At 38.3% G+C, this 14,808-nt stretch overlaps 1 protein-coding gene across 2 annotated transcripts in view; it reads right to left on the bottom strand.

Moving 5' to 3' along the window:
* Positions 1-14,808, bottom strand: part of LOC126354183 (protein BANP-like) — a 175,370-nt gene that overhangs the window by 28,437 nt on the left and 132,125 nt on the right. For both annotated transcript variants that reach the window (XM_050003631.1, XM_050003639.1), the window contains one exon: positions 721-834. In XM_050003631.1, the coding sequence (XP_049859588.1) occupies positions 721-834 (114 nt within the window). The remainder of the gene's footprint in view (positions 1-720; positions 835-14,808) is intronic.

Here is a 14,808-nt window from a genome sequence, read left to right as displayed (position 1 = left end):
TAATAGCTTTTTGTAATTGAAGGAAAAAACTTTTCTTTTTTCCTAGGCAATTCTAGATTGCAATGAAAACATTGTTCTTTCTGCTGTTCCACAGTGAGGAGATTCTCGAGAATGTGTAACATGTCAGAAAAAGAAAAATACATACATATATACATACAAAAGAGCTAAATCTCTTGGTTCTTTTCATCGGTACTAAGTGAAATGGTCCTGAAGGATTTGGAGAAGTCACACTTTCTGAATGTATTTTCATTCACAATATTACACAAAACTTATCAGATATATTGTAAACATATACTTACTGAAATTCATTAGATGATTCCTAAACTATTATAGGGAAAAAAGGGTGGTGGTGGTGGTGGTGGTGGTGGTGGTGGTTGTTATTACGTTACTGTGCCTGCTTACACAACTGCATAAAAACACTGTAGCAATACCAAATTACATAAAACCTATATTATGTGCTGTTGTTAGTAACATATACATCAGTCGGTTCTCCTAAGCAATATGGAAGTACCTTTGACGATATTTACTATGAAAGCTTGCCGAGTATAGATGTAGATAGTAACCAACCAAAGCAGCAGCAAATATAAATATTTTACAACACAGTTGTTATTCTAACACAACAACATATAACTTATGACATTATATTATGTATTATTTTCTTTTGTTAATAGTGTGTGTATATACAACAAAGGCTATGAAGCAATATGGAGATATACTTACAGGCACTACCAAACTTTCACTGAAAACTTGAACATGACGCATTTCTTGGAGTCTGGCGAGTTGCTCTGGAGTAGCGTGCAACACCTTAATATCTCCCTCTGGTGTATGGATTAACTGTAAATTTTATTACCAAGATTACAAAAAAAAAAGCCACTGAAATGCTATTCTCTCATTGCCCTCACACAGATTAAAACTATACAGAAAAAACAATTAACAATTTTCATCAAAGATCTGTTAACAAAGGCTATGTTAACAAAAGCTGCCTGTCTGCTTCTGATGGTTAACTGTTAATCTAAAAATGCCTTGTGCATCCACAGCAATTATGTTTATGATGAGACAGAGGAAAATTTTCAGACTTGTCTAAATAGATGCACATCCCGGTTTTACTGAAATTCTGCCATAAATAAGAGAATTTCCCCCTCCCTATCACATTACAACACACAAAAGCAATTTTCATGTGGACTTTGCCTCCTGGTCTAGAGTTCAAAGTAGTGTACTCTGGTGAAGAAACATTAATCAAGCTCCCATGTAGACCAAAGTATGAAAATGGGAATCCCTTCCAATTCAAAGGGAAATTAAAAACATGCGTCATTAGCCACATCCACAAAATACCTGATTATCTATACTCAAATATTAAATATTTCCATTAGGTAAATGGCAATTAACGGTGTTCATTGCATAGCTGCATGACAAGTAGTAGTTTACTGTAAACAGGACTGTGTTGTTACAGTTATAGGTAGCTATTTTCTTTACAAATTATCAATGTAATCAAGTGAAAATCAAGTTGCGATCAGAAGAAATGTGCTAAGGACTGACAAGCGTTGGACAGCTTTGTCTTGTCTCCAGCAGCCCGCACAAGCTACATCACACTTCCTTGCCAGTTTTCTTTGTCAGCAGATTGTAGAGGCGCCACCAAATGTCACTACCAAGAGAAAATACCTGACACAACATTACTGTTGACCACACTAGTGCTACTACCCAGAGGGCACTGTCATCGAGAGCATCCTCTGACAGGCCCACATCAAAATCTGGGTTATAAGGTGGCCCAGGGCCAGTGTGAGTAAGAGATGTGATGCAATATGTGAAGTGCAAGCAAGTGTGCAGACAGTTTGGCTCAAGTTCTAACGTCATGCACTTTGTTTGTCATAGGCTTGGACAGGTCTTGGCTTTGGACTCCTTCCAAAGAAGGTTATGAATATATTTCTTTTTTTAATTAAACCACAGTAGACCCATTTAGTTTAGTGTGTAACTCACAATTATAAAATGAATGGTCCACTTTATGGACACCTAAGCAAAGTACAAAATCAACTAAGTTCAAGGCAGGAACAAGGGACACTTTCTAGCGAAAAAAGGCTCTCTCTAGTAGATATAAGCTCTAAAATGACTGAGGCCAACAAGAAGGATCCTGCCTTGAATGAAGCAGATGTAAAGTTGCACTTCATGTCAACAAATGCTCTATGGAGTATGACACACAACCGAACTGTGTGTGATGATTTCTGCTTGTATAACATACTGGATTAACTTTATCTGTTTACTATGTGTACAAACTTGTATATTCAGGAAAAGTAAAAAATATACAATGAAAAACAATTATAATCATCAAATTATCTGAATTCATAAAAACGATTGGTCAAATGGCTAATAAACTGATGTTACTGTAATATGCAAAACACTTACATGTGATCTCTCAGGTTTTCTTGGCATGACTAATTAATCACCACAACATGATGCAACTATGCCCAACATAAAAAAGAGGGAAGTGATTAGTTAGAATTTACTTTAAACAGTATAAATCAAATAACGTTATTTTACACGTGTTGTAACGACTGAACCAAAAGTGTTATTAGAGGTGTCTGTCAGTTTATGATTAATTAGATGGTTATGAAACAAGCTCGAGTAATTTGTCGTATCCTGATCAATTTAAATATTCTCTCTATGACAATGGTAATTTCTATAAAGGGAAAAATTGGCTGTATTTTCAAAATTTTCGGCTTACAATAGCTTACATGTAAAAGTAATTTGAGCACTAGGGTAAAGGTTTCCATCTAAAGAGAGAACAAGGTTGAACAATCATAAATTATTTTCTAGTATTACAACAGATAAGGGACTATATGTGGTACCTAGAATGTAAATCTATTTAATTTGACAACAAAAGAAAGCAAAAAATAAGTTCAAGTTTTAAATTTCAGATTTAAAAAATCATTCATGCAGAAGGACCATACAGACATATAACCATTTGATTGCCGCATAAACTCCCACTGGAGGACATAAAAATAGACATCTATGGTACAGAAAATTAACTGAAAGAGTCAAAAACTAGTCACCATGAATGGAAGGAATCTCAACTGGGTCTTACTGAGAGTATGCCTCGACACTGGACCATACTTAGCTTGCATTTATCATGAACCTGTCACCCAGCAGAATGTCTCAAGTGAATGAAAAGCTGCACATGAATCCCGTCAATAAGATGGGTAAAAGAATAGACCTGCAACATTACAAACCAAAAGCCTTTTCCGAGAACTCTTGACAATATTCTAAGAAGAATGTAGTAAGTTTTCTTGAAGGAGAAAAGCTTACTTCCATAAACCAACACAGATTTAAAAGGCATCACTCATGTGAAGCTCAGCTTGTCCTTTTCTGACACGATATACTATGCGCACGGACGAAGAGTGATACTGGGATTCCATATACTTAGATTTCCAGAAACTGTCACACACAGTGTCACACTACAGACAGTTACCAAAGGTTCATGCTTATGGGACAAGTTCTCAGATATGTGAGTAGCTGAAAGACTTTCACCTGGCATTGTCAGGAGTACCGCAGGAAAGTTTGATAGGATTACTCTTTTTCTCTGTATACATAAATAAAATCACAGCCATAACAAGCAGCAACATGAAATAGTTTGCTGCAGATGATGTAATGTACATGAAAACATCCTCTTCGAGTGACGTGGAAGGATACAAGGTGACTTGGATAAAATTTCTGTTTGGTGTGATGAATGGCTGCTTGTTATAAATGTGTGAAAATGTAAGCTTAATAAGATTGTTATAAAAAATAACCCTGTAGTATTCAAATATAGTATTAGTGGAGGTGCTGCTCGACACAGACACACTGATTACATATCAAGGCATAACACTGAAAAGTGACATGAAATGGAATAAGCACACAAGGTCAAGGTCAATTGTGGAAAGCAAATGGTCAACTCCAGTTTATTGAGAGAATTCTAGGAAAGTGTAGCTCATCTACAAAGGAGACAGCAGACAGAACACTTGTGCCAATCATTTTTGAGTACCACTCAAATTTTTGAAATCCTTCCAGGTTGGATTAAATGAATACACCAAAGCAATTAAGAGTCATATTGCTAGATTTGTTACTGGTAGGTTTGATCAAAATGGAGTATTACAGAAATGCTCCACAAGCTCAAATGGGAATACCGGGGGGTGGGGGCTGGGGCAGGGAGGGGGGGGGGGGAGGGGGAGGGGAAGATCATGTTCTGTTCACAAAACAGTGTTGAAAAAGTTTAAAGAACCAGCATTTGTGGCCGACTGTAGAACAATCCTACTGCCCCCATCAGCATTACAATTGGAAAGACAAAATAAGAGAAATCAGGGGTCATCCCACTCCATTTGTGAGTGTAAAGGGAAGGAAATTACTAACAGCACCTTATGGTGGCTTGTGGAGTATGTGTGAAAAAGCGAAATAGTTTCAGAGGGGAGAATTCATAGGAAAAGTGGATTACATAAAACAGATAGCAAATATATTAAACTAATTGCAACTAGCAAGTCTTGGACTTACATGTGAAGAATTAGGAGTTGTACTTTAAGGTTTTGGTGTGATATGACTGTTTTACATTGTTGATACACTATTTGAATTATGGCCTGCAACAATATGTGCTGGGTTGGATTTTATAAATGACTAGGTATTGTGATGAAATAAATTTGGTATTAGGCCATTAGGCAATGGAATAATATTAAAAACTTGTGCAAGACAAGAGTGTTTGTGTGTCTGGCCTGGATTCCTCCCAAAGCCCTGGATTGATTTCAACCAACTTTGGTACAGAAACAGGTAGGAAACATGGCTATCAGCACTGGGTTTTATAGTTAAATAGATCCAAAAAGGAGAGAAGACCACTTTCTTTTCCAGCCGCTTGCATGACAGGAATTTTGTGTGGAAACAGTATCGGCCTGCTTTGCTTTTCAAGCCCCTGATGTGTAGCCAGCCCTGCATGACAGGTGTGTTGCGAGAATAGTATCGGTTTGTATTGCTGGGACCACATGTGCCAAAGAGCATGGCTGGGGACGGGTTGAAATGGTTAGAGAATGGGATGGGAGGGGAAAGGGGGGGGGGGGAGAAAATGGAAAGAGAGAGGAGAGGAGGGAGAGATGCATGAGGTAGATGGAAGGCGAAGAGGGAGGGGAAGACAATATGTTCAGAGAGAGCAGGTGAAGGAAATCGACAAAGAGAGGGGGAGAAGTAGATAAATAGATAGATATAAATAAAATAGAAAGAAGCTTCCACATGGGAAAAATATATTAAAAACAAAGATTCCAAGACTTACCACGCGGGAAAGCGCCGGTAGATAGGCACAATAAATAAAACACACAAACACACATACAGAATTTAGAGCTTTCGCAACCGGCGGCTGCTTCGTCAGGAAAGAGGGAAGGAAAAGGAAAGATGAAAGGATGTGGGTTTTAAGGGAGAGGGTAAGGAGTCATTCCAATCCCGGGAGCGGAAAGACTTACGTTAGGGGGGAAAAAGGATATGTATATACTCGCGCGCACACACACATATCCATCCATACATACAAAGACACAAGCAGACATATTTACAGGCAAAGACTATGGGCAGAGATGTAAGTCGAGGCGGAAGTGTGGAGGCAAAGATGATGTTGAATGACAGGTAAGGTATGAGTGGCGGCAACTTGAAATTAGTGGAGATTGAGGCCTGGTGGATAACGAGAAGAGAGGATATTTTGAAGGGCAAGTTCCCATCTCCGGAGGTGTGTTCAGTATAGGTGTCGAACACAGACGTGGGTGAAGCTCCGGGCAAAGGCTGCTATTAAATAAGAGAGACTAATGTAAGTGGTACATGGAAAAAGGAGTAGTAACCAACAGTTATGGTAGGCACAGGATACAGGTTAAATAATTATCCACTTTTTATGAAGGTCATCCCACTTACCTGGATTTTGGGTAAAGGGGTAACACATTACTACAGTTGCCAACTCAGGCAACTCAAGATTGCCCCTTACACCTTACCCATTTTGCCCCTGTCCCTGTAATTTTGTTGTGTCAGGTACCAGCAGGTCAGTCATCACAATTTGCTAGCAGGTGTACCGGTATGAAATGAGCGTTTTTTTGTGAAAACGAAACACTAATTTTGAATTGAAAAGTAAAAACATTTTATTCAAAGTACTGGCCATTGCTTTCTATACATTTTGACCACCTTTCTGGCAATTTGTGGACACCACGCCAATAGAAATCTTCGTCTTTTGAAACAAACCAATCAGTTTCGACTTCTTCGTAGGAATCGAAGTGTTCCTCAGCCAATGCGTGTCCCATTGATGAAAACAAATGGTAGTCGGAAGGGGCCAAGTCCAGTGAATACAGCGGGTCTGGTAGCACCTCCCAGTCAAGTGTTTTTATTGTATCCTGAACCAGTTTTGCTTTGTGTGCAGGTGCATTGTCGTGTAAAAAAAATTACTTTGCCATGTCTTTTGTCCCATTCTGGTCTTTTTTTTATCAATGCATAGTTCAAATTGATAATTTATTGTCTGTAGCGATTAGTATCCAAAGTTTCACTGGGTTTTAGAAGCTCATGATACACCACAACTTTCTGATCCCACCAAACACAGAGCATTGTCTCCCTGCCGAATTGATCTGGTTTTGCAGTCGATGTTGATGGTTGTCCCGGATTAACCCATGGTTTTTCCCATTTGGGATTCTTCAAATAAATCCATTTTTCATTATCAGTAACAAGTCGATGCAAAATTGATTTTCTTTCATGTCTTTGAAGCAAAATTTGACAAATGGTTTTTTGGGTTTCCATCTGTCTTTCATTCAATTCATGTGGCACCCATTTTCCACACTTTTGGATCTTTCAAACGGTCAGAAATTGTTTGTTGTGCAACGTTTAGCATTGCTGCCATTTGCTTCTGACTCAAAGTATCATCTTCATCCAATATTGCTTGCAAATTGGCGTCTTAGAACTTTTGGTGGTCTTACACATTCTTCATTTCTTACATCAAAATCATTATTTGTGAACCGTTGAAACCATCTTTTGCATGTTGCTTCAGATAGAGCATGATCACCATACGCCTAGACAAGCATTCAATGCAACGCTGCAGCACTTTTTTTCAAATGAAAACAAAAAATTAATGCATTCCGCAAATCATCACTTTCTGGTACAAAATTCGACATTGTTAACACGATAAAAACCTATAATGTTGTTTGTTCCATGACTTGATTATACTAAATATCTTTGACAGATGTCATACCAACCAAACAAAAAAAAATATCAAGGCTTGTTTACAACAAATGTTCCCTATCGACACATTTGTATCTTAACGCTCATTTCATAACACTACACCTGGTATTTCCGCATATTTGGATTAACTTCGTTCTGTGAACTCACTGTTATTTACAGACGGTTATGAGTGATAATGAAGAGCAATGTTCTGTGCATAGGATAGTTGTTAGGCCACGTCTTCTTCATGTGTGCCAGTAGACATTAGAAAATGAACTAAATATATAATACATTAGGTCTTAAAGTTTTTCAACAAACTTGCTTCTGACAGGAAGCTAGATAGAACATTACTCTGGCCAAGCATAAAAACTGTCTGCAGAAAAATGTCACAAAAAGAACAGTGAAACATGCTAGTGACACTGAAACTTCTTCAGATGCTTTAGGTATGGATGCTTTCATCTGTTATGAAAGGGATATAAATGGAGAAACAGATTTACTCATACAGATGATTTTAACAAAGAGGTGGTCTGCAAGGCTGTGGTAGACTACTACAATAGAGGATAGTATCATATGACTACTAAACTCTGTGCAAAACTATAATATAAAATTGAGTATGAGGGCTCTGAAATGTCTGTTCCCCCCCTTCTAAATGACATTGGTTTTAAAATCCAACAATGTGATAATGGATACAACTTTCTCATGGAATGAAGAGAAATTTACACCCCAAGAGCTACATTTTTGCTGATTATGTATTTATTGCATAATGAGGACAATAGGCATGTGGTTTATCTGTCGAGTTACACAAAACCATATGTACAAATATATCTGACATGACTCCAACAGAAATAGTGGCCTGCAAATGTCTACAGACACTTTTTTATAGTGAATATCTGTGCTTTGGTTAATGGTGGTAGTGATGAAGAGTCTGTAACAGTTGCTAATATAATCCTTTAAGGTGTTATGGAATGTTCTTGGTCATAGTAAGGGGCATCATACTTGTATATGTTCATTTCTTCCTTTAACCTGTGGATGTAATTGGCTTGTTCACAGTTTGCAGATATATAACAAATGGCATAAGTGCTTCATCAATTCTGACTTGTTGCCCTGAGCCATGATCATCATTTCTGGAACACTGAGCTTCAGTATCCAATTATTTACCAGTACATGTGTTATCGTGTACGTCTGCTAGTTTGGGATAGTGATCATACCAGCATAGCAATGGTCAGAGGTCAGTGGTTTTCCACTTGGGTTTGTCTAAAATGTCCTAAAATATCCTTCAATAATTTTGAAAGTTAGTAACTTACAGCAACCCCTGTAACAGCACATGATGTTAATTTAATCCAGATGTTGCACACATGGCACACAGTTTTTAACATGAGGCTCTATGTCTTGTCTACACGTTCTCCAACAGTAATGTTCAGTTACTCTTGGATCTGTGGTTCTACACCCTGGATGAACAGACAACATGTTGTTTGCCCTTTGCACTTGGCAATGCTGTGACCTGCTATCCATATTACACCAATTTTTCTGTTACATCCATTCGCATTACCATTACTATGTTTCTCACTAAGTTTGCAAACTACTTCAAAATCAAAATCCACCCAGTTCTAATGACCTGCCTGAAGGATCCTTTAATTCCAATAACCACTTTAACATTGCACGATCTGTTAACAGCTTAAATTTTTTTCTGATACAAGTAGCAGACAAAGTACGTCACACCATACATCAAAGCTTAACAACCCTTTTTCACCAATAGGAGAGCTCCTTTCTGCTTTGATAAATTGTTGTGACGCATATGTGATTGGAAGTTCCTTACCCTACATTTCTTGACTTAGAAAACAATCTGTCACATGACTGCTAGCATCACACAATAAAATACACTCTTTCTCATAATTCAGAAAGATCAATATGGGATCAGTTGTTAATTATTCTTTTAATTTTTCAAATGTGCTTTCACAGTCTGGTGTCCGATTCTTTGATGATGTTTCTTTCTAATTCTTTGCTTCTTCTTACACTACGCTATTGTTGATTTATTCTTCCAGAAATACAAGAATATTTGTTTCTTTAGCCTGTTTGCATTCATTCCTGTAGTTGTTTCCAACAAAGGTTAATCATTGCTGATTTTTTCTATAAATTTTGTAGATCTCCTTATTACCACGCATCTTCCAATCATCTGTAATTTGTATTGCACTTTCTTTCTAATCCCTTTGTGATTATTATTATTAATGTTATGTCAGCTGAAAATTTGATACACTGTATATCTGCGCCACTGAAACACATATTTAATGTTCATTCTAGTATCAGCATCACATAAATATAATTTACGAGAATTTTTACAATGCTGGTAATAGACATATTCATCTACCTTCCTTGTGCAGTTGCTGCCTGTTACACCATCAATGGGATTTATTTGCACAAATTGTTGCAAACACTGAAGTTCAACCTGCCCAGAGGTTTCTATATCTCACAAGGAAACCATTAGACCTGTAAATCAGAAATTTTGATAAGTCTGACATATGTCTGAGCATGTGGCTAGTGGCTTTTCATCCAATGGCACACAGTTTCCAAGGAAATTAATTTTGAAGTTTTTTGCTTACTTCCTATACCAGTAATGTGAGCTTTGTTATAAGATAGTGAGAGTAGCACCAGTGGCTATAGTTCACAGTTATATTGCAGACAGCACAAGTTCAAATCCTGTCTGTGTACTATTCTTTTCAGTTTCATCGTACAGAATATCGTTAGATAGTACATGTCACAAAAAACATATCCCAAAATAGTGGTTTTTGTCGTAGTAATTTTGTTAATAAAAAAAGGTTTACCAGAAGTATTCTTTGAATGTCTATACTATTTGTGGCACATATTTATAATTTGAAATTGTTACGGCATAAAGTCAACGCCGGCACACCATTCGAGCTGACAGAGAAGAGATGGCTGTGAGAAGAGGTCAACCAATCACACACTGACCAACCTCCCTCCAGGAAAACAACACGACAGCAGCGGCCCCTAGGTGAAGAGGACATAAGCACCGTGCCTGCTTAGAGGCAGCCTACTTCGACAGCAGCTTCAGTGTTAATCACTTCATTAGCCGACACATTGTAGCTTCCTCATTGGAATCTCTAGGTAGCACAGACTTCTGTTTGTCTGTTCTAAATAAGACTGATTATTTTGGATGTCACCCTTTGCCTGCAACACATCTATCAAAAGTAAGTATTTTACTTATCTCGTTGTAATAAAACTCATTAATACGATTTGTTTGATTGTTTGCCTAGTGAACCAAGTCTGCAGGATTCCTAGACACAACAACAAGGCAACAAGGATGTGATAAACAAGGCGACAACCTATTACCAATCAAATCCCGAGTCGCCAGCTGCCACTGATTGCCTCAGTCTCGTTTCGTCGTGGGCTTTTGTGTTTTGCTGGTGCCTTAATTCTACCTTTGTATTTTCTTTGCAGGGGTGTGTTTACATATTTTCAAAGTGTCTCTTACAGTTTTTTTTTTTTTTTCAGGTAGGCCTTGCAGAAATTTTCTCTGCTTGTGCGCTTATTTTTATTGCTAGCATTGTCTATTTATTTCATTTGCTTATTACAAAATGAGCAACCCACCTCTCCCACCTCCTGCTCAGGTGCCACAGCTGCAAGCGATAGATGCAACGCAGCTAACACAGATATTTCAGTTTTAGAAGCAGATTGCAATCCTTCTAAGCACCGTACAGCAGTTGCTGGTGAACCAAGCGACCAACGCAGCACACCCAACCAACATGCACAAATTTAGCTCCAAGTGCCACACCGCCTTTTCGCCAATTTAACGAAAAAGAAAAGGAATGGCTGAAGTGGTTGCAACAGTATGAGGCCCCTATCATTGCTCAAAAAGTACCTGGCACTGTGAAACTACATTACTTTTTGTCAACGGTAGGCAGTGCAGTCTTTCGCCTCACTCAGAAATTGTTCCCTAACGCCACTCTGAGTGAACTTTCCTATGAGCAGGTTGTAAGTTCTCTAACAGGTTGTATATGTGCCTGAGGAAAAAAAATCCCTGATTTTTCCCGGATCTCCTGGTTAAAAATACATTTTCTCCAAGGTGAAAATACACTTTTTCCATGTTAAGTGACAGTATACTTTCCCTCGGGACTGTAAAATTAATCAATCATTTGAATGGTTATAGTTTAATACAGTGGCTTAGAATTTCCAGGCACTTTCGAAAGCAAAACACGGGGGGAAAAAAACACATTCTGAAAAGTTCTTCGATATGCAGCAACATGTACATTGCATATTTTCATATTGCGAAAGTACAAATTCTAATTCCACCAAACACAGCATGTTACTTCCCAAAGCACTGAAATCGAGATATTGATGCGCTGTTAAGCCAGTCACAGATCATGTCACATGATCTCACCAGCTGATGACAGCAGACATTTGGAGCACAGGACATGTGATGTTGTCAGCCAATAGCAACATCACTGTTAAGTAGCACAAACACACAAACAGGAGAAGATAATGGTTTAAATTAATATGCAAAGTGTTGCTACAAGAAAAGCAAAGTTTTCATATAGAATATTTGTTGCAAAGATCAATAAACTAGAAGAGAAGTTAAGCTTTCACATATAACGTTGATCCTTTTTGTGCATTTTACACTTTAAGATACATCACACAAATGTGCCAGTAAAATATTTAATACTGGAATAAATCTCTGATCTTCTGGGCTCCAAATTCTTCTAAATGGCTTGTTATCAAAGAGTTGATTTTTAAATGAAACTCAAAAGCTCTGTGATTTAAGAAATTCATCGTACATTCTCGCACATAGTACATGTTGCGTAAAAGGAAATTTACTTTGAAAATAACACTTTTCAAACCACAATTCGCAGGATTTTCCTGTGATCTGTTAGAAATAAATTTGTTCCAGCAGTTGCCAGAGAGCACCAGATAAGAGGCGTCACCGCGCTTACGCAACTACGATGACGCAGGAAGCCCGAATGACTGTACATTAAAAGATTAAAAGATATTAGTTTATTTAATAAAAGAAACAAGACATCAGAGGAGACTCCAAGAGCATTGGAATTTCTTGAACCATACTGAAATGAATCATTCACCTTAAAGGGTACATTCGTGTGTCCAGATTCCCAACAAAGTAGGCCTCGACCTGATATTAAGCTTTTCAGTATGGTTTTTGGGATGTAAATTTTCTTGGAGTACCAGTACTGTATTATCTCATATTTGGTTCTTTATTATGGCATAATGCCATACTAGCTAGAAGATGAAAACATGCACTTGAGAAGCAGCGAACAGTTGAAACTAGCAAATAGTGTGGAATTAAACACTTCGATCAAATAAATTGGCTGCCTCAGCAGGAAAAACAAATAAAAGCCAAACTTCTTTAGCAAAGCGACAAAAATAACTTCATTGTTCTGCAAGGCGATTAATGCTTCACTGTCGGAAAGGTGGAAATAAAATAAAATCTGAAACTAATAACATATTTTAGGATTGCGTAATTATGTGAATGTATTTTAATTCACATGAGAGCTCCCAGCCGCAGAAATCACTCCCCCCCCCCCCCCCCCCCCCCTTCCACTTGACGTGAGAGCAGTAAATAAAAACAAGATAGCAAAATAGCTAAATTGTAAACACAGATCACGCAGAGCCGCCGCACCCCTCCCCCCTACCCGCCTGGATGTCGTCTTACCCATGAAACAGGAAACAAAGAATAGTAATAGAAGAAACTGGTAAGAGATTCTTCTCAAGTTGGAAAAAGACAGAACAAGGTGTATCTTCTGGTAAACCTTCCGAGATGTAAGGTCGTGGTCCATGAAACTCTTCAGCTCCTAACGTTTCGTCCAGAGCTGCGCTGCACATCTTCAGAGGGGTGTTTCTCCTCCGGTGAGTCTTGCCGACTGATGGGTCGGACGTCTGAGAGCGACTTATAAATCGTAGAAAGTGGGCGTGGCCAGAGTTACACGTGATATGCAGAGATAATCTTTGTCAGAGATAAAACTTAACTATCGATCGTAATCTCGTCACAGATAAAACTGTCTAGCAATTCAGTAGTGCTACTGTCCAAATATCACTAAGTTTTAATCGGAAAGAAGAGACCATGAAACTTAGTGATATTTGGGCAGTAGCGCTACAGAATTGCTAGAAAGTTTTATCTGTGACGAGATTACGATCAATAGTTAAGTTTTATCTCTGACAAAGATTATCTCTGCATATCACGTGTAACTCTGGCCGCACCCACTTTCTACGATATATAAGTCGCTCTCAGATGTCCGACCCGTCAGTCGGCAAGACTCACTCACCGGAGGAGAAACACCTCTCTGAAGATGTTCAGCGCAGCTCTGGACGAAATGTTAGGAGCTGAAGAGTTTCATGGACCACGACCTTACATCCCGGAAGGTTTACCAGAAGATATGTCATCCGGTCGTGAAAGCCTTCATACTGAGAACAAGGTGTGCCACAAGACTCTATCCTTGGGCCAATATTGTTCTTGTATTATATAAATGACCTGCCTACTAACATAAACTCAGACCCTATTCTTTATGCGGATGACTCTACAGCAATAGTCTGCTGCAAGAAAAGTGAAAATTTAATTAATCATCTTCAGCAGTCTCTGGCTGAAATTGAGGCCTGGTTGAGAAATAATGGTCTGAAATTAAATCTAACGAAGACACAAATCATTCACTTTTGCCACAAAACAAACTGTACAGGACATACTAGAAATATCACATGAGGACAAGCACCGTGCCAACACAAACTGTACCAAATTTCTAGGTGTACTGCTGAACAAGAATTTATCATGTACAAACCATGTAGATGCCATTAGTCACCATCTAAATAGTTTGATATTTGCAATGAATGTTATAAGCAGCATAGTAGAAACACCAGTCAAAAAAGTTGAATATCATGCATATTTTGTAACTGTGATTAGATATGGTATAATTTTTTGGCGATCAGAGAAAACAAACTTACAGAGAGTCTTTAGCCTACAGAAAAATGTCATTAGAGCCACGGCAGGTGCAGAAAAAAGACAATTGTGCAGTCCTCTGTCCAACACCCTTGATCTTATGACTGTTCCTAGCCTCTATGGCTATGAGACAATTAAGTTTTCTAAGCAAAACCCATAACTTTTTGAGGATAACCTGTTTAAGCATGATTATGAAACAAGAAACAAATATCAGTATAAGTTACCAACTTATAGGCTAGAACTGCTGGAGAAGACACCTTACTACATGGGTATGAGGCTGGGAAATAAAGTCTGTGCAAAATACCTAGCAAGTAAATGCAGGGTGTTTATAAATGAATATCGGGGGTTTAACACTTTATGACATTTGTTACATTAAACTTACAGTTATAAATGATATGTCAAATGAAAGAGCTACTCAAACAGTTTTGTTTGGCATCTCATGGCACAGCAGAGTACGCGACTGGTTGAACTTCACTGTACCCAAGCGCTAGATAGGCTGTAAAGGGCCCAATGACAGGGCTTGCTTAGCATGGCTTCCACGTTCACCTGACCTAATGCCATGCGATTTTTTCCTTTGGGGCTTCATCAAGGATTGTATGCATGTGCTTCTGCTACCAGCAGACCTCACTGAATTAAGAAACCGGATTGAAGCAGCTGTTGCTATGATCACT

This window comes from Schistocerca gregaria, chromosome 1 (genome assembly GCF_023897955.1).
Source record: "Schistocerca gregaria isolate iqSchGreg1 chromosome 1, iqSchGreg1.2, whole genome shotgun sequence".
In the NCBI taxonomy this organism is placed as follows: domain Eukaryota; kingdom Metazoa; phylum Arthropoda; class Insecta; order Orthoptera; family Acrididae; genus Schistocerca; species Schistocerca gregaria.
This window is presented reverse-complemented; position numbering and strand designations above follow the sequence as displayed.